Source organism: Cherax quadricarinatus, chromosome 5 (genome assembly GCF_038502225.1).
Source record: "Cherax quadricarinatus isolate ZL_2023a chromosome 5, ASM3850222v1, whole genome shotgun sequence".
Lineage (NCBI taxonomy): Eukaryota > Metazoa > Arthropoda > Malacostraca > Decapoda > Parastacidae > Cherax > Cherax quadricarinatus.
In genome coordinates, this window is record NC_091296.1 from 58006141 (window position 1) to 58028133 (window position 21993).

At 48.7% G+C, this 21993-nt stretch overlaps 1 protein-coding gene across 1 annotated transcript in view; it reads right to left on the bottom strand.

The window, feature by feature from the left end:
- Window positions 1-21993, bottom strand: part of Nmdar2 (NMDA receptor 2) — a 408938-nt gene that overhangs the window by 112729 nt on the left and 274216 nt on the right. The window contains exons 7-9 of the mRNA XM_070102705.1: window positions 11743-11929; window positions 10795-10939; window positions 4117-4227 (exon numbers count right to left, since the gene is read on the bottom strand). Coding sequence (XP_069958806.1) covers window positions 4117-4227; window positions 10795-10939; window positions 11743-11929 — 443 coding nt within the window. The remainder of the gene's footprint in view (window positions 1-4116; window positions 4228-10794; window positions 10940-11742; window positions 11930-21993) is intronic.

Consider the following 21993-nt stretch of genomic DNA (forward strand, 5'->3'; position numbering starts at 1 on the left):
GGAAACCTTTGAAAATGCTATGCTAAATGAACTAGTGAAATTCTACTCAATATTCTCATTGCTGATACATTTCATTACTTTATTTGTAGTAGTAGTATTAATAGTAGTAGCAGTAGTAGTAGTAATAGTAATAGTAGCAGTACACAGTGGATGTATCAAGTGTTGTTATGTACGTTAGGTTGGGTAAGATTCGTCAGTAAACAGGGCAGGTGTTTTCTGAGGAGAGTCTTTAGTCATATAATGACCCGCCACTGCAGCTTTTGGTCGTCTGACCAAGGCCTTCCACTGGCTTACCCGTCCACCACTTAAAATTAAGTTTATAAATTTAACCATTTTATGTGTCAGTGTTGTTTTATAGAGAAGAGTCTACCTTATATCATCCCGTCCTACTCCCGTCCCACTCACTCCCGTCCCTCTCACTCCCGTCACTCTCACTTCCGTCACTCTCACTTCCGTCACTCTCACTCCCGTCACTCTCACTTCCGTCACTCTCACTTCCGTCACTCTCACTCCCGTCACTCTCACTTCCGTCACTCTCACTCCCGTCCCTCTCACTCCCGTCACTCTCACTTCCGTCCTTCTCACTCCCGTCACTCTCACTTCCGTCACTCTCACTCCCGTCACTCTCACTCCCGTCACTCTCACTCCCGTCCCTCTCACTCCCGTCCCTCTCACTTCCGTCACTCTCACTCCCGTCACTCTCACTCCCGTCACTCTCACTCCCGTCCCTCTCACTTCCGTCACTCTCACTCCCGTCCCTCTCACTTCCGTCACTCTCACTCCCGTCCCTCTCACTTCCGTCACTCTCACTCCCGTCCCTCTCACTCCCGTCACTCTCACTTCCGTCCCTCTCACTCCCGTCACTCTCACTCCCGTCACTCTCACTCCCGTCCCTCTCACTTCCGTCACTCTCACTCCCGTCCCTCTCACTTCCGTCACTCTCACTCCCGTCCCTCTCACTTCCGTCACTCTCACTCCCGTCCCTCTCACTCCCGTCACTCTCACTTCCGTCCCTCTCACTCCCGTCACTCTCACTCCCGTCACTCTCACTCCCGTCACTCTCACTCCCGTCACTCTCACTCCCGTCCCTCTCACTCCCGTCCCTCTCACTTCCGTCACTCTCACTCCCGTCACTCTCACTCCCGTCACTCTCACTCCCGTCCCTCTCACTTCCGTCACTCTCACTCCCGTCCCTCTCACTTCCGTCACTCTCACTCCCGTCCCTCTCACTTCCGTCACTCTCACTCCCGTCCCTCTCACTCCCGTCACTCTCACTTCCGTCCCTCTCACTCCCGTCACTCTCACTCCCGTCACTCTCACTCCCGTCCCTCTCACTTCCGTCACTCTCACTCCCGTCCCTCTCACTTCCGTCACTCTCACTCCCGTCCCTCTCACTTCCGTCACTCTCACTCCCGTCCCTCTCACTCCCGTCACTCTCACTTCCGTCCCTCTCACTCCCGTCACTCTCACTCCCGTCACTCTCACTCCCGTCACTCTCACTCCCGTCACTCTCACTCCCGTCCCTCTCACTCCCGTCCCTCTCACTCCCGTCACTCTCACTCCCGTCACTCTCACTCCCGTCACTCTCACTCCCGTCACTCTCACTCCCGTCACTCTCACTCCCGTCACTCTCACTCCCGTCACTCTCACTCCCGTCACTCTCACTCCCGTCACTCTCACTCCCGTCCCACTCACTCCCGTCCCTCTCACTCCCGTCACTCTCACTCCCGTCACTCTCACTCCCGTCACTCTCACTCCCGTCCCACTCACTCCCGTCACTCTCACTCCCGTCACTCTCACTCCCGTCCCACTCACTCCCGTCACTCTCACTCCCGTCCCTCTCACTCCCGTCACTCTCACTCCAGTCACTCTCACTCCCGTCACTCTCACTCCCGTCACTCTCACTCCCGTCACTCTCACTCCCGTCACTCTCACTTCCGTCACTCTCACTCCCGTCACTCTCACTCCCGTCACTCTCACTCCCGTCACTCTCACTCCCGTCACTCTCACTCCCGTCACTCTCACTCCCGTCACTCTCACTCCCGTCACTCTCACTCCCGTCCCACTCACTCCCGTCACTCTCACTCCCGTCACTCTCACTCCCGTCCCTCTCACTCCCGTCCCTCCCAACCATCGTTCAGTACTTTGGCTTTTCTTTTCCCCGCTTTAATGATCATTAATCTAGTAAACGAGGCCATCGCCGACCACTTGTTGTAGCGAGGGTAGTTCACCTGATAGTCTGCAGTGGTCGTTAACGCACACCCAACCTGCGACGTACGATGTGGATCGACACCATGCCTAACCCTTCTAGGGCAGGGTAGGTGCCTGAGTCCGAGCTTTTAGCTCATAAGACTGTCATTCCCATTAGCCCCCTTGGGGCGGGGATGGCAGACCAGAGAGGCCTAGCTTGTGGCTAGGCCTGGGGACAGTTGGTCCCAAAGATGAGGAGGTACTTGTGCCTCCTCCCATGGGAGACTTAGGTCTCAGACACTCCCTAAAGAGGGAGCCAAGGCCGGGCCACCACTTGGAAAAGGCCCGGGCCGGGAGAATACCGGCTAATATTTAATAATAATAATAACGTACGATGTCTTCTTAATAAATACTTTTTTCACAGCACTTTTAGTACGTTACAGACTATGACTTTGAAAAATCCTTAAAGTTGAAAGAGATGTTGGATCCTAAAAACACACATACAGATTTTAGGCAAAATACAGAGGCACTGCTAGAAGAGATCTTTTCATTAGACATACCCCTGGTCACACACTGACCTTATCTACAAGCAGGGTTAGACTGACCTTATGGTATGACCTGATTCACAAGCAGGGTTAGACTGACCTTATGGTATGACCTGATTCACAAGCAGGGTTAGACTGACCTTATGGTATGACCTGATTCACAAGCAGGGTTAGACTGACCTTATGGTATGACCTGATTCACAAGCAGGGTTAGACTGACCTTATGGTATGACCTGATTCACAAGCAGGGTTAGACTGACCTTATGGTATGACCTGATTCACAAGCAGGGTTAAACTGACCTTATGGTATGACCTGATTCACAAGCAGGGTTAGACTGACCTTATGGTATGACCTGATTCACAAGCAGGGTTAGACTGACCTTATGGTATGACCTGATTCACAAGCAGGGTTAGACTGACCTTATGGTATGACCTGATTCACAAGCAGGGTTAGACTGACCTTATGGTATGACCTGATTCACAAGCAGGGTTAGACTGACCTTATGGTATGACCTGATTCACAAGCAGGGTTAGACTGACCTTATGGTATGACCTGATTCACAAGCAGGGTTAGACTGACCTTATGGTATGACCTGATTCACAAGCAGGGTTAGACTGACCTTATGGTATGACCTGATTCACAAGCAGGGTTAGACTGACCTTATGGTATGACCTGATTCACAAGCAGGGTTAGACTGACCTTATGGTATGACCTGATTCACAAGCAGGGTTAGACTGACCTTATGGTATGACCTGATTCACAAGCAGGGTTAGACTGACCTTATGGTATGACCTGATTCACAAGCAGGGTTAGACTGACCTTATGGTATGACCTGATTCACAAGCAGGGTTAGACTGACCTTATGGTATGACCTGATTCACAAGCAGGGTTAGACTGACCTTATGGTATGACCTGATTCACAAGCAGGGTTAGACTGACCTTATGGTATGACCTGATTCACAAGCAGGGTTAGACTGACCTTATGGTATGACCTGATTCACAAGCAGGGTTAGACTGACCTTATGGTATGACCTGATTCACAAGCAGGGTTAGACTGACCTTATGGTATGACCTGATTCACAAGCAGGGTTAGACTGACCTTATGGTATGACCTGATTCACAAGCAGGGTTAGACTGACCTTATGGTATGACCTGATTCACAAGCAGGGTTAGACTGACCTTATGGTATGACCTGATTCACAAGCAGGGTTAAACTGACCTTATGGTATGACCTGATTCACAAGCAGGGTTAGACTGACCTTATGGTATGACCTGATTCACAAGCAAGGTTAGACTGACCTGAAGGTATAACCCGACTTACAAGCAGGGGTAGATTGACTTTTCAGGTATAACCTGACCTATAAGCAAGGGCACACTGACCTTTAGGTGGAACTTCTCAGGTATACCGTTGGGAGGAACGTGGGAGTAACCAGGCCAGACAATATCTTTCACCTCCAGGCCTCCGTCCTTACTGGACCGCCACACTCCTATCTGTGGAGAAACATGTAATCACTAGGAAGGTGAACACGTAGATGTGATTGGAGTTAGGAAGAAGTTAAACATAAAAACTTATGAAAGAAGGAGCACTGCAGCAGGCCTACTGGCCAATGCGAGGAAAGAAATGTAATGGAGGGAGAAAAAAAAAGTTTTAGATGTAAAGGTTAATTATTTTTAATACCCAAAAGGTATTAGAAATATAAATTATTCATTACAGCTGAGTCTTTCAGGGTAATTTTGGGAAGATTCGCCAGGAAACAGGACAAGTGTTTCATGACGCGGGTCTTAGTCACATGATGACCCACCACTGCAGCTTTTGGTCATCTGATCGAGGCCTTCCACTGGCTTATCCGTCCACCACTTTCGAAATTAAAGATAACAGGATTTTGTGTTAATACAGAAGTATTTCTTCAGGCACAGAGTAGTCAGTAAGTGGAATAGTTTGGGAAGCGATGTAGTGGAGGCAGGATCCATACATAGCTTTAAGCAGAGGTATGATAGAGCTCACGGCTCAGGGAGAGTGACCTAGTAGCGATCAGTGAAGAGGCGGGGCCAGGAGCTCGGACTCGACCCCCGCAACCTCAACTAGGTGAGTACAACTAGGTGAGTACACACACACACACACACACACACACACACACACACACACACACACACACACACACATACACACACACACACATACACACACACACACACACACACACACACACACACACACACATACACACACACACACACACACACACACACACACACACACACACACACACACACGCACACACACATACACACACACACACACACACACACACACACACACACACACACACACACATACACACACACACACACACACACACACACACACACACACACACACACACACACACACACACACACACACACCACAGAACAGCAGGAGGCCAAGGCAAGAGTACGACGAGAGCAATAGAGCGATGGTTGACACACTGGCTAGAGTGGCCAGAAGAGCTCATGCATGCAGGGCAAAGCTCCTGATCATGGGTAACTTTAAGCACAAGGAGATCGATTGGGAGAACTTGAACCCACATGGGGGCCAAGATACATGGAGGGCTAAGATGATGGAGGTGGTACTGGAAAACTTCATGTGCCAACACGTAAGGGACACTACAAGAGAGAGAGGAGAGGATGAACCAGCAAGGCTGGACTTAGTATTCACCTTCAGTAGTGCAGATATCGAGGACATCATATATGAAAGACCCCTTGGGGCCAGTGACCATGTGGTTTTAAGCTTCGAATACACAGTAGAGCTACAAGTGGAGGGAGAAGCAGGAAGGCCAGGACGAATGAAGCCAAACTACAAGAAAGGGGACTACACAGGAATGAGGAACTACCTGAACGGGGTTCAGTGGGACAGAGAATTGGCAGGGAAGCCAGTTAATGAGATGATGGAATATGTAGCAACAAAATGCAAGGAGGCTGAGGAGAGGTTTGTACCCAAGGGTAACAGGATTAATGAAAAAGCCAGGATGAGCCCATGGTTTACCCAAAGGTGCAGGGAGGCAAAAACCAAGTGTGCTAGGGAATGGAAGAAATATAGAAGGCAAAGGACCCAGGAGAATAAGGAGAACAGTCGTAGAGCCAGAAACGAATATGCACAGACAAGAAGGGAGGCCCAAAGACAATATGAAAATGACATAGCAGCGAAAGCCAAATCTGACCCGAAACTGTTGTACAGCCACATCAGGAGGAAAACAACAGTCAAGGACCAGGTAATCAGGCTAAGGAAGGAAGGAGGAGAGACAACAAGAAATGACCGTGAAGTATGTGAAGAACTCAACAAGAGATTCAAAGAAGTGTTCACAGAGGAGACAGAAGGGACTCCAGAAAGACGGAGAGGTGGGGCACACCACCAAGTGCTGGACACAGTGCACACAACCGAGGAAGAAGTGAAGAGGCTTCTGAGTGAGCTAGATACCTCAAAGGCAATGGGGCCAGATAACATCTCCCCATGGGTATTGAGAGAGGGAGCAGAGGCGCTATGTGTACCCCTAACAACAATATTCAATGCATCTATCGAAACAGGGAGATTGCCTGAGGCATGGAAGACAGCAAATGTAGTCCCAATCTTTAAAAAAGGAGACAGACATGAAGCATTAAACTACAGACCAGTGTCACTGACATGTATAGTATGCAAAATCATGGAGAAGATTATCAGGAGAAGAGTGGTGGAACACCTAGAAAGGAATGATCTCATCAACAGCAGCCAACATGGTTTCAGGGACGGGAAATCCTGTGTCACAAACCTACTGGAGTTCTATGACATGGTGACAGCAGTAAGACAAGAGAGAGAGGGGTGGGTGGATTGCATTTTCTTGGACTGCAAGAAGGCGTTTGACACAGTTCCACACAAGAGATTGGTGCAAAAACTGGAGGACCAAGCAGGGATAACAGGGAAGGCACTACAATGGATCAGGGAATACTTGTCAGGAAGACAGCAGCGAGTCATGGTACGTGGCGAGGTGTCAGAGTGGGCACCTGTGACCAGCGGGGTCCCGCAGGGGTCAGTCCTAGGACCAGTGCTGTTTCTGGTATTTGTGAACGACATGACGGAAGGAATAGACTCTGAGGTGTCCCTGTTTGCAGATGACGTGAAGTTGATGAGAAAAATTCACTCGATCGAAGACCAGGCAGAACTACAAAGGGATCTGGACAGGCTGCAGACCTGGTCCAGCAATTGGCTCCTGGAGTTCAATCCCACCAAGTGCAAAGTCATGAAGATTGGGGAAGGGCAAAGAAGGCCGCAGACGGAGTACAGTCTAGGGGGTCAGAGACTACAAACCTCATTCAAGGAAAAAGACCTTGGGGTGAGTATAACACCAGGCACATCTCCTGAAGCGCACATCAACCAAATAACTGCTGCAGCATATGGACGCCTAGCAAACCTCAGAACAGCATTCCGACATCTTAATAAGGAATCATTCAGGACCCTGTACACCGTGTACGTTAGGCCCATATTGGAGTATGCGGCACCAGTTTGGAACCCACACCTAGCCAAGCACGTGAAGAAACTAGAGAAAGTGCAAAGGTTTGCAACAAGACTAATCCCAGAGCTAAGAGGTATGTCCTACGAGGAGAGGTTAAGGGAAATCAACCTGACGACACTGGAGGACAGGAGAGATAGGGGGGACATGATAACGACATACAAAATACTGAGAGGAATTGACAAGGTGGACAAAGACAGGATGTTCCAGAGATTGGACACAGTAACAAGGGGACACAGTTGGAAGCTGAAGACACAGATGAATCACAGGGATGTTAGGAAGTATTTCTTCAGGCACAGAGTAGTCAGTAAGTGGAATAGTTTGGGAAGCGATGTAGTGGAGGCAGGATCCATACATAGCTTTAAGCAGAGGTATGATAAAGCTCACGGCTCAGGGAGAGTGACCTAGTAGCGATCAGTGAAGAGGCGGGGCCAGGAGCTCGGACTCGACCCCCGCAACCTCAACTAGGTGAGTACAACTAGGTGAGTACACACACACACATACACACACACACACACATACACACACACATACACACACACACACACACACACACACACAACACACACACACACACACACACACACACACACACACACACACACACACACACACACACACACACACACACACACACACACACACACACACGATCCTCCACATGACAGGATGTCAACAAGGCCACCATTACAGCCATCGCTTGTCACATACAAAAAAATATTGACATATACGAGAGTGTTTGGGAGACTATAGCGGCAGCGAGGCCAGCCTTGAGGTGTTGCCTGCCACACAACACACAAATGGAATAAATATTAGCACGAACCAACATCAAAAACTGTCAATGAAAAAGGCGGGTTGAGGCCTCGTCTCAGCTCAATATCTAACACTCGAAAGTGACGTATAGGTTGACTTCACACCCTTATTTTTCTTCTTATGTAATTTTTTCAATATTAATTTTGTTTTGCAATGGCCGTAATTATATTCTGAGCCTATGATTATTTTTTTTTTTGTAATCAGTAAAGTAACTTAAGTTAACCTAACCTAGAATTTAATTTCTAATCTTGGTTAGTTCTTTTTTTTCGGCTACCCAAAAATAAACTTTTCCCTACTGACCCAAAATATATTATTTTTTATTGCACAATTCACATAATATTTTAGAATTTACATAATACTCTACCACTAAGCTCGAATCTCAAGGACCTCAACTCAGTATGAGCAGACATAAGACCGAAATGCGGACAGAGGCTTTCCTGTTAATAATTAGCATGATTTTAGTGTGGCCGACATAGCTGATGTTTCAACGATCCCAAATAATCGACAACAAAATTATTCCACTACCTCGCATCTGATGATACGATCATTAACTTTCACTGAACTAATATTTTCATCAGTTTTTACAGCTACTGACCATTAAAAATTCTTCATCATAGCTTCTATATTGTTTTCACGTATATAAATACGTTTTCCAATATCACATTTCCTTCTCTCTTGTAATGACAGTGACCTCGCTCTCATTAGACACTTCGAAAAACACAGACATGATATTCATACGAGAAACAATTACTGAAGAGTAAATCTATATTATTAGTCGACATTTTCAGAAGCAAGTGTCTTTTTTAACAATACATGTTGGAAATACTTGCCTTCCTACCCACTTCAAATTCCTGGTATATAAGAGCCGTTCCTGGTATATAAGAACCGTGTCTCGTTATAAACACAAATAATCAACATTCCATTACCAGCCAGGGCTTTTTTGAGGTTCGGAAATCCATTAGTCGAGTTTCACTCTAAAAATCCTCATCCCATGGGCCACAAAACACCCAAATGACTGCATAATGAAGCTCAGGATTTAGTGGATAAAGTCGACTTGGTGATCACTCGCCAGTGTAGAAGTGACGGGGGTGACAGGTCGTCAGGTGCACGAAAATCAGTCACCGTGACTAGAAGCAATCACAGTTAAGGTACAAATGTGGGGATTATGAATCTGGAGGGCGTTTCAGTCCTTTCCGGATACATGTAAGGAATGACTTGATACTAGGCCAGGGAGGACCGAAACGTTCTCTAATTGCTTCACCGATTTGTGTTCGTTTGAGAAAGGTTAGATGTTGTGTTAGTTGATGCTGGTGCCAGTGTAACATCTAGCAGCATCCGTGAAGCAAGAGATGTTGGCAGAGAGTTACCTCCTCCCAGGAAAACGTATAGATTTGTGAGAAGTGGCACTGTTTCTTAGGTTAACCTATATGTTAACCACTAAGGCTAACCTGCTTGTTAGCCACTAAGGTTAACATAAGACTCTGAAAAAATAACTATGGCAAAACCTCTTATTCACGGTTTCTTTAAGGGGCACGTCAGTTCCCCTGTCTTCTAATGATGCTTATTTTTCCACTATAATCTACCTTATCCATAATTACTAACATATTTTTTTTTGTCAGCTTTCATAAGGATCTTTCCTTAATTCATGTATAACAAATACACTTGTATTTGTTAAGTTATACCATGAATTAAAGGAAGATCCTGGACGTCATCTTACGAAAGCAGACAAAACAAATGCGATAGTAATTATTAGGAGACAGGAAAAATCCACTCACCTCCTAATAATCTTTTTCTGTCTTCCGCTGAAGGAGAACACGTACACATGATCTTCCCAAGAATCAAGGCCGTATTTAGACACGGTTAGGACCTAAACTATGGGAAGTTTTAGAGGCCATATCTGGCAGGTGTTAACAGTGAATAAGACTGTGTAACAACAGATCTTGGCAAAACTGCCACCCAGATGCGCCGTAACAAACCCGTGTGGGCTGGCAGGGTGTATTTAATTCCCAGGAGTAAAATGATGTTGCTAGATGTAATTGCCATAACTTTATCGGAGTTAACCTCATTAACTCTGGTAAAACTTAAGAAATCATATTATAATTTTTCATTGCTTTGATTTTAAACGAAAAATTCGTCACTAATTTCCACAAAAGTTAAGCTAACTTCTTAAATTCTATATTAATTTTTATATTTTTGTTAATTGTCGATAATTAATGCAAGAAGTGTTATCAGATATGCTTTCAGAGACCGATTCAGGCATAAACAAATTAAAAATTTTTTTCTAAAATTTCGAGAGGCTCCTTCAGAATTTGAGGCTCTAAACTGTAGCTTGTTTGGATTATGTCTAATTGCAGGCCTACTTACGATGCTCTGTGAGGCACCAGAATGTCCACACGTCCACCATCCACCGGACACAACAATGTTCATACATTTCCCTATACATACATATAGGTAAAGAAATGCTTATAACAATAAGCATAATTTTTAAAGTGGTGGACTGGTAAACCAGTGGAAGGCGTCAGTCAGATGACTAGAAGCTCCAGCTGTGGGTCATCATATAACTAAGACCCGCGTCAGGAAACACTTGTTCCTGTTTCCTGACGAACCCCAGCAGCGAGAGATAACAGCAAAAACCGGCTACAGCCTAAGTATATAAGGATACTTGACTGTCTCAGTCAAATCGCTTACCAAGTCAACAATTTTACATTGGAAAGAGACCTACCTCTTCCCAGGTGAGCTTGCGTGAGACGTCAGGTCTCAGATTCATGATTTTGAGCTTGACGGCTCGTCTGGTGCCATCTGTGTTGAACTCCAGCTTGGGCGTGGGCAGCTCTCCCCGGTAGTCGATGCTTACGTTCTTCAGGAACCTGACCCAACAAATCGAAGTCTCTTATTAGCAGTATCAGACAGATTTAAAATTTTAGCAGAAATATGAAAGATACGAATCCGTACTCTTTATATCCCAGCCAGGGCGAAAAAAATAATAAATCTGAAGTCTTAAACCGAATCCTAGTATCATTATTAACATTACACTAAGTTTTATCGTAAAGCCTCTCTGTGAGGTATGATTTTTTCGGAATTATGGCTGAAAAAGTACATTCAAAATAGAACAGAGACTTTTATAAAGCCGCTTCTCGTGTACTTTTTCAACCGCATTTAAAAATCTAACTATTTGGAGGCACTTTATAAAAGTCATTCCAACAGAGGCCAATCAGGGCGAGGTGAATGTGGAGGTAATAAGGTTTCATACGAAGAATAGAAATGTAACTTCAATTTTAAATCAGGAAGTGTTTGCCAGCATCAATGTTCTTCCCTCCTTCCTTTTCTCCCTTCCTTCCTCTCAGGAAAGACGAGGAGACCGCAGTTCTGCGAGACCTGGTCAGAGGAGGATCAAGGAGGACGGACACGGTGTCGGGGAAGTAAAGAGATGTTTGGGAAGTTCTGAATCTTAAGATAATTGAAACAAGAGCAGCAGCAGCAGCAGCAGCAGCACCGTGGAGACTGACAGTGGAGGAAGATAGCGATGAGAGGAAGAAAGGATGGTGAAAGATGGAGGAAACGAAAATGTAACAGGAGGCAGATAACAGATGAGAACACGACGTAAAGATCAAGGAGAGGACCCCACAGGACCCAGGGAGAGTACCCACAGGACCCAGGACAGAGGACCTACCTGTAGAACTTCTCACCGCCTCTCCAGCGAGCATCTCCCGTATCGCAAGAGAGTGCAGGTGACAGCGAAGGCGTTACCCCTCTGGTAGCCTCGTCATTGACGTGACCAGTTAATCCCCACACGAACACCGTCATGGCCGTCGTGATCTCCTCGATCATGGCCTCGTCTGTCGTGTTGAAGTGAACACCTGTGAACACAGGGTAGTGGTGAACTGAACACTTGCCAACATAAGACAAACTTACGAACATGTGCACACCTGTGAACACGAGGTAGTGCTGAAGTGAACACAGGATAGTGTTGGAGTGAACACCTGTGAACACCTTTTCCCTTGGTTAATGGGATTTAAGATTAAGAACCACAGAGAATAATGTGATCCTTTCTTAGAACGTTCCCAGATGATGCCAGCTAAAGGCTTTTAATCCAAGAAACAGGAGTTATCCTACCCTTTCTTGCATTAAACTTGAATATTAGTTTAAAAACAACCGTGAACAAAAACTAGAACGACATATATTAGAAAACGTTTCGGTCGCGACCTTGATCACGTTTAACACAAACGTTGACAATAACAGAATATAGGCGGAGGGTTGAGTGTGATACAGTGAGCTGACAAATGCAAGGGAGACTTATTTGAGATGATGACACGAGGTTAATGACGTCAAGTGATTCCTGTGTGTCGCAGGTTGGTCTTGCCTGGATAAGTATTATGTATACCAGTGTGTATTTTGACATTAAGTATATTCCAGCTTCAGTGTATTTTTCAGGTCACTATGTGTCACTCTCACCCCACTTTCTGCCCATAACTATACTGTTATTATGACTCTCTGTGTGTTAGAAGTGACCAAGGTTCCAGGTCAGAAACGTTGGTCACTATGTGTCACTCTCACCCACACTTTCTGCCCATAACTATACTGTTATTATGACTCTCTGTGTGTTAGAAGTGACCAAGGTTCCAGGTCAGAAACGTTGTCTAATAAATATGTCCCAGTGTTTGCTAGAGTGTCTTTCTAAACCAACTTCTCGGTATTAATTGCCAGGGTTTATACCGAACTTGATTGTCCATTACATTTTCCAGGAGTACATAACCCCTGCGACACCAACCTGAATTTCAGGGTCCAAATGCCGCCCCTGAATGAGTTAATTAAGTGTGGCTCTTGGCCTTTTCAACAAACTCGTTTATTGAATATTGTTAGCTTATTAATAGAACATTTTAATAGTAACTGAAAGTGTAAATTGCACTAGAATTAATTAGTAACAACAAGCAGGTTTGTGTAGTCAAAACAACCCAGCAAGAAGGTACTGCTATCTTATGATGTTGTCTGTACCCGTCTGTACATTACGTTCACTCTTTACTATTGTACATTAAGTACATTCAGCCATAGTGATTAATGTTTATAATATCTCGAGTACACTAATGTATTAATATAGGAAATTTTAATGTATACTAATGTATACTAATGGGTGAAGTTGATTAATATTGTTGTCTGGGTGTCTGCCGCTTCTCCCTGTTCTACTGGGCCCCACCTGTCATGGTCTACTGGGACCCACCTGTCATGGTCTACTGGGCCCCACCTGTCACGGTCTACTGGGACCCACCTGTCATGGTCTACTGGGACCCACCTGTCATGGTCTACTGGGACCCACCTGTCATGGTCTACTGGGACCCACCTGTCATGGTCTACTGGGACCCACCTGTCATGGTCTACTGGGACCCACCTGTCATGGTCTACTGGGACCCACCTGTCATGGTCTACTGGGACCCACCTGTCATGGTCTACTGGGACCCACCTGTCACGGTCTACTGGGACCCACCTGTCACGGTCTACTGGGACCCACTTGTCACGGTCTACTGGGACCCACTTGTCACGGTCTACTGGGACCCACTTGTCACGGTCTACTGGGACCCACCTGTCACGGTCTACTGGGACCCACTTGTCACGGTCTACTGGGACCCACTTGTCACGGTCTACTGGGACCCACCTGTCACGGTCTACTGGGACCCACCTGTCACGGTCTACTGGGACCCACCTGTCACGGTCTACTGGGATCCACCTGTCACGGTCTACTGGGACCCACTTGTCACGGTCTACTGGGACCCACTTGTCACGGTCTACTGGGACCCACCTGTCACGGTCTACTGGGACCCACCTGTCACGGTCTACTGGGACCCACTTGTCACGGTCTACTGGGACCCACTTGTCACGGTCTACTGGGACCCACCTGTCACGGTCTACTGGGACCCACCTGTCACGGTCTACTGGGACCCACCTGTCACGGTCTACTGGGATCCACCTGTCACGGTCTACTGGGACCCACTTGTCACGGTCTACTGGGACCCACTTGTCACGGTCTACTGGGACCCACTTGTCACGGTCTACTGGGACCCACCTGTCACGGTCTACTGGGACCCACTTGTCACGGTCTACTGGGACCCACCTGTCACGGTTTACTGGGACCCACCTGTCACGGTCTACTGGGACCCACCTGTCATGAAGTACTGGGACCCACCTGTCACGGTCTACTGAGACCCACCTGTCACGGTCTACTGGGACCCACATGTCACGGTCTACTGAGACCCACCTGTCACGGTCTACTGGGACCCACCTGTCACGGTCTACTGGGACCCACCTGTCACGGTCTACTGGGCCCCACCTGTCACGGTCTACTGGGACCCACCTGTCACGGTCTACTGGGACCCACTTGTCACGGTCTACTGGGACCCACCTGTCACGGTTTACTGGGACCCACCTGTCACGGTCTACTGGGACCCACCTGTCATGAAGTACTGGGACCCACCTGTCACGGTCTACTGAGACCCACCTGTCACGGTCTACTGGGACCCACATGTCACGGTCTACTGAGACCCACCTGTCACGGTCTACTGGGACCCACCTGTCACGGTCTACTGGGACCCACCTGTCACGGTCTACTGGGACCCACCTGTCACGGTCTACTGGGATCCACCTGTCACGGTCTACTGGGACCCACTTGTCACGGTCTACTGGGACCCACTTGTCACGGTCTACTGGGACCCACTTGTCACGGTCTACTGGGACCCACCTGTCACGGTCTACTGGGACCCACTTGTCACGGTCTACTGGGACCCACCTGTCACGGTTTACTGGGACCCACCTGTCACGGTCTACTGGGACCCACCTGTCATGAAGTACTGGGACCCACCTGTCACGGTCTACTGAGACCCACCTGTCACGGTCTACTGGGACCCACATGTCACGGTCTACTGAGACCCACCTGTCACGGTCTACTGGGACCCACCTGTCACGGTCTACTGGGACCCACCTGTCACGGTCTACTGGGCCCCACCTGTCACGGTCTACTGGGACCCACCTGTCACGGTCTACTGGGACCCACTTGTCACGGTCTACTGGGACCCACCTGTCACGGTTTACTGGGACCCACCTGTCACGGTCTACTGGGACCCACCTGTCATGAAGTACTGGGACCCACCTGTCACGGTCTACTGAGACCCACCTGTCACGGTCTACTGGGACCCACATGTCACGGTCTACTGAGACCCACCTGTCACGGTCTACTGGGACCCACCTGTCACGGTCTACTGGGACCCACCTGTCACGGTCTACTGGGCCCCACCTGTCACGGTCTACTGGGACCCACCTGTCACGGTCTACTGGGACCCACCTGCCACGGTCTACTGGGACCTGCCTGTCACGGTCTACTGGGACCCACCTGTCACTGTCTACTGGGCCCCACCTGTCACGGTCTACTGGGCCCCACCTGTCACGGTCTACTGGGACCCACCTGTCACGGTCTACTGGGACCCACCTGTCAAGGTCTACTGGGACCCACCTGTCACGGTCTACTGGGCCCCACCTGTCAAGGTCTACTGGGACCCACCTGTCACGGTCTACTGGGCCCCACCTGTCACGGTCTACTGGCCCCCCACCTGTCACGGTCTACTGGGCCCCACCTGTCACAGTCTACTGGGCCCCTCCTGTCACGGTCTAGTGGGACCCACCTGTCACGGTCTACTGGGACCCATTTGTCACGGTCTACTGGGCCCCACCTGTCACGGTCTACTTGGACCCACCTGTCACGGTCTACTGGGACCCACTTGTCACAGTCTACTGGGACCCACCTGTCACGGTCTACTGCGACCCACCTGTCACGGTCTACTGGGACCCACCTGTCACGGTCTACTGGGACCCACCTGTCACGGTCTACTGGGACCCACCTGTCATGAACTACTAGGACCCACCTGTCACGGTCTACTGGAACCCACCTGTCACGGTCTACTGGGACCCACCTGTCACGGTCTACTGGGCCCCACCTGTCACGGTCTACTGGGACCCACCTGTCACGGTCTACTGGGACTCACTTGCCAGAGTCTACTGGGACCCACCTGTCACGGTCTACTGCGACCCACCTGTCACGGTCTACTGGGACCCACCTGTCACGGTCTACTGGGACCCACCTGTCACGGTCTACTGGGACCCACCTGTCACGGTCTACTGGGACCCACCTGTCACGGTCTACTGGGACCCACCTGTCACGGTCTACTGGGACCTACCTGTCACGGTCTACTGGGACCCACCTGTCACGGTCTACTGGAACCCACCTGTCACAGTCTACTGGGACCCACCTGTCACGGTCTACTGGGACCCACCTGTCACGGTCTACTGGGACCCACTTGTCACGGTCTACTGGGACCCACCTGTCACAGTCTACTGGGACCCACCTGTCATGAACTCCCGGGACCCACCTGTCATGAACTACTAGGCCCCCACCTGTCATGAACTACCGGGACCCACCTGTCACGGTCTACTGGGACCCACCTGTCACAGTCTACTGGGACCCACCTGTCATGAACTACCGGGACCCACCTGTCTCTGTCTACTGGGACCCACATGTCACAGTCTACTGGGCCCCACCTGTCACGGTCTACTGGGACCCACCTGTCACAGTCTACTGGGACCCACCTGTCATGAACTACCGGGACTCACCTGTCACGGTCTACTGGGACCCACCTGTCACAGTCTACTGGGACCCGCCTGTCACGGTCTACTGGGACCCACCTGTCACGGTCTACTGGGACCCACTTGTCACGGTCTACTGGGACCCACCTGTCACAGTCTACTGGGACCCACCTGTCATGAACTCCCGGGACCCACCTGTCATGAACTACTAGGCCCCCACCTGTCATGAACTACTGGGCCCCACCTGTCATGTCCTACTGGTCCTCCCCAACTGTCATGAACTACTGGGCCCCACCTGTCATGAACTACCGGGACCCACCTGCCATGAACTACTGGGACCCACCTTTCATGAACTACTGGGCTCCACCTGTCATGTCCTACTGGTCCTCCCCACCTGTCATGAACTACTGGGACCCAGCTGTCATGAACTACTGGGCCCCACCTGTCATGAACTGCCGGGACCCACCTGTCATGAACTACTGGGCCCCACCTGTCATGAACTACCAGGACCCACCTGTCATGAACTACTGGGACCCACCTGTCATGAACTACTGGGCCCCACCTGTCATGAACTACTGGGCCCCACCTGTCATGAACTACTGGGACCCACCTGTCATGAACTACTGGGCCCCACCTGTCATGAACTACTGGGACCCACCTGTCATGAACTACTGGGCCCCACCTGTCATGAACTACTGGGACCCACCTGTCATGAACTACTGGGACCCACCTGTCATGAACTACTGGGCCCCACCTGTCATGAACTACTGGGACCCACCTGTCATGAACTACTGGGCCCCACCTGTCATGAACTACTGGAACCCACCTGTCATGAACTACTGGGCCCCACCTGTCATGAACTACTGGGCCCCACCTGTCATGAACTAATGGGACCCACCTGTCATGAACTACTGGGCCCCACCTGTCATGAACTACTGGGACCCACCTGTCATGAACTACTGGGCCCCACCTGTCATGAACTACTGGGACCCACCTGTCATGAACTACTGGGCCCCACCTGTCATGTCCTACTGGTCCTCCCCACCTGTCATGAACTACTGGGACCCACCTGTCATGAACTACTGGGCCCCACCTGTCATGTCTTACTGGTCCTCCCCACCTGTCATGAACTACTGGGACCCACCTGTCATGAACTACTGGGACCCACCTGTCTTTTCACTGCTGCTGTTCCTCTCCCCTCCCCCACTATTCTCTCCCCCATCCCTCCTATTCTTCTACTATCTCCACTATCTACACTGCAGGATATGTAGGATACCCAGAGGTACATTTCTCTCACCGTACATAACTCTGTTCAAATATTACTTTAATCCTTACTATACTATGTTGAAAGATTACTTTAATCCTTGCTTTAAGGATTAAAGATTTATTAACTAGTGGAGCACAGGTTACGTACCGCCGTAATCCTGGTGTAGTCAATAGTCTCTATATCCATTTATCCAACCAACCATAACAAGGAATTGCCAACCAAAATTGTAAAAAATAAACGGCGATCAGTGCATTTGACTTTTAGATACTGGAATATAGTATACTGGAGGGACGGTGTTGCTAGTGGCAGGTCCCCGGCTAACTAAACCAGGCCAGGCCAGGCCAGGCCGGGCCGGGCCAGGCCAGGACAGGCACCCAAGCGTCCTCGCTCACCATCAAAAACTTAGTAACAACCGGGCCGCATTTTGGCCCATAATTATGACACTTATGTCGTAAAACTGAGAGTTTATTAAAGGGCTATTTCTATTCACTTAATAATAATATCACGTGTAGAAGTGTTCTTTACTCGAAGTGGACTCACACTTACAGGAAAGTGTGAGTCCACTTACAGATAAGTGTGAGTCACAGCGCATCAAGGGACGCATATATCACCTGACAGGTACGTCAAGATTATACTCTTATAATTAATTTAATTTTCAAAGCCGTCAATAAGTGCTATCGTATATTAAACAGATATTTTACTAACCCAGGGCTGTTTATTAACATTCAGATCATGCTGGACATCAATAATCTTATTTTTTTATAGTCCCCCATGACCAGGAAGTGTATCAGAGACCCATCAGCTGCCCCGTCCATCGTAGTCTCTAATAAAAATTTAAGTCTTACACGGTCATGGACAGTTTCAGAATTCTTTTACCTTCTGGTCAAGGATGGCATCTTGTTCTCAGCTCTACACTGACTCACGTACCTTATTTGAATCATCTTCCTCATTTCTTCCTCACTTAGTACAGGGGTAATAAACCATACCATATCGTGTCATTACGATATCGTGAGACAGGGCTAATAATTTAACCCACCTCGTCTACCCTTCTCCCTCACCAGTAGGAGACATCGAAGTTCCAAAGTTGACTTACCTTTGTATTTTATTAGGTAATAAAGTGAAGTATTTAATGTTTATATTCTCCCTAGAAGCTTAATGCAGCAGTTTATTAATTCCGTGTTGAGAGTGAAGAGTGAAGAACATGATGTGTAGCGGCGTTATCAGTGACCGCATCGAATAATGAAACAACGTGGGTTTTCCAAAATGAAGTGAGGATTGGGAAAGCTTGGGACACACTGCAACGAGAGTGCATTAAAAAAACATGTTGACTTACAAATTTAAACTCTAACACGTATATCTGATATTGTATATTACAGACAGAAGGATTTTGCAGACGTGGGGCGTGAAGGATGTAAGATGGAGAGATAGACAGATAGATAGACAAATAGATATATATATATATAGAGAGAGAGAGAAAGAGAGACAGAGACAAAGAAAAAGTTCCTAACCTTATTTATAAGCTTTTAGCTTGTAAATCAAGTTAGGAACCCTTTACTTAACCTTATAAACCCTGTGTAAAAAGAGAGAGAGAGAATAAGGAGGTAAATCAGAGTGGAGAAGTGTGTGAGAGGTGGAGAAGTGTGTGAGAGGTGGAGAGGTGATACAAGGCAGGAACTGGAGGCTTCTAGGATGGATGGAGATGGAAGATGAAAGATGGAAGTCATGGAAGATAGAAAAGAGAGAGAGAGAGAGAGAGAGAGAGAGAGAGGAAGGTGAGTGGTGCTAGGAGGAAGGTGCTATGTGTTAGGTATCCCTGAGGTATTCCTTTAAGTGGTTGCATGATATCTTCTTGCTTCATTCAATATTTTTTGTTATGTTTATAAATTAAAAACACTTCATTCGTTCGGCTTCAAATTTTCAACGCTGGTGCAATAATACCTGGACAAGGATCATGCGACGACTGGCAGGTGCAGGTGCACTCTGATCAGTTTTACATAGATCACTCCCGGATTTCTGTTCTGATCGGCTTGAGCATGACCTCACGGCCTCCTTTAACACTCAAACTACAAGTCACATGTGACTTGTAACTTGTAAACGGTCTAAGTCGAACCGAAACCTCGTCATATGTGGGTTGTTTGTGTACTTATCTAACCTCAATTTGATGGAATCATACCAAACTTACTGTGTTTACGGGAGATCGATTTCCAGCTGCTGGGTAGCGTGTCTTAAACTCTATTGGGTCAGTGTAGTGCGGCTGCACAGCCCCTCAGAAAACAGTGAGAGAGATGCGTGCAGGTGTGCAGCAGTGTTAGTGACAGCACCAGTTACTGTGAGGGGGAAAATGGAGAGACGAGGGAATCAAAATGTTGGAGCTCTAGTTTGGAGATGCTGGGAGGACAACACTAAGTCTACAGCCTGGGGTAAGCTGGCGGGTATCCGAATGGCTAGGAAGGTCTACCGTCGGCTGGTCTTCAGTCTGGTTAGACTGTATTGGATCAGGACTGGCGGGAGGGAGGTCTTATTATATTGGTCTTCAGCCTGGGTAGACTGCAGTGGATCAGGACTGGCTGGAGGAGGAGAGGAGGGTCTTCATCCACTACTGTCAACTCATACATCTCTCTTCATTATCTTGCCTAATTCATACCACCACCGAGGGATCTCACATCTACCTCCAAGCACTGACCTGCTTACATCCAGTCATCGGATCTCTTCCTCAACATTTCCACCCTTGTCGTCATCCATCACCCGTTTATTATCCATCAAACTTCTCCTCACATCCTTCACCCTCCTGCCTGGTGATCCTCCACGACCCCTGCAGCCATTGGTGCCGTCCATCACTCAGTATCCCAGGCAGCAAGGTCACTCAGTATCCCAGGCAGAAAGGTCACTCCGTATCCTAGGCAGCAAGGTCACTCAGTATATAAGGTAGCAAGGTCACTCAGTATCCCAGGCAGCAAGGTCACTCAGTATCCCAGGCGGCAAGGTCACTCAGTATCCCAGGCAGAAAGGTCACTCCGTATCCTAGGCAGCAAGGTCACTCAGTATCCAAGGTAGCAAGGTCACTCAGTATCCCAGGCAGCAAGGTCACTCAGTATCCCAGGCAGTAAGGTCACTCAGCATCCTAGGCAGCAAGGTCACTCAGTATTCAAGGTAGCAAGGTCACTCAGTATCCCAGGCAGCAAGGTCACTCAGTATCCCAGGCAGCAAGGTCACTCAGTATCCCAGGCAGCAAGGTCACTCAGTATCCCAGGTAGCAAAGTCACTCAGTATCCCAGGCAGCAAAGTCACTCAGTATCCCAGGCAGCAAGGTCACTCAGTATCTCAGGCAGCAAGGTCACTCGGTATCCCAGGTAGCAAGGTCACTCAGTATCCCAGGTAGCAAGGTCACTTAGTATCCCAGGCGGCAAGGTCACTCAGTATCCCAGGCAGCAAGGTCACTCAGTATCCCAGGTAGCAAGGTCACTCAGTATCCAGGTAGCAAGGTCACTCAGTATCCCAGGCAGCAAGGTCACTCAGTATCCCAGGCAGCAAGGTCACTCAGTATCCCAGGCAGCAAGGTCACTCGGTATCCCAGGTAGCAAGGACACTCAGTATCCCAGGTAGCAAGGTCACTTAGTATCCCAGGCGGCGAGGTCACTCAGTATCCCAGGCAGTAAGGTCACTCAGTATCCCAAGCAGCAAGATCACTCAGTATCCCAGGCAGCAAGGTCACTCAGTATCCCAGGCGGCAAGGTCACTCAGTATCCCAGGCAGCAAGGTCACTCAGTATCCCAGGCAGCAAGGTCACTCAGTATCCCAGGCAGCAAGGTCACTCAGTATCCCAGGCAGCAAGGTCACTCAGTATGAAAGGTAGCAAGGTCACTCAGTATCCCAGGCAGCAAGGTCACTCAGTATCCCAGGCAGCAAGGTCACTCAGTATCCCAGGCAGTAAGGTCACTCAGTACCCCAGGCAGCAAGGTCACTCAGTATCCCAAGCAGCAAGGTCACTCAGTATCCCAGGCAGCAAGGTCACTCAGTATCCCAAGCAGCAAG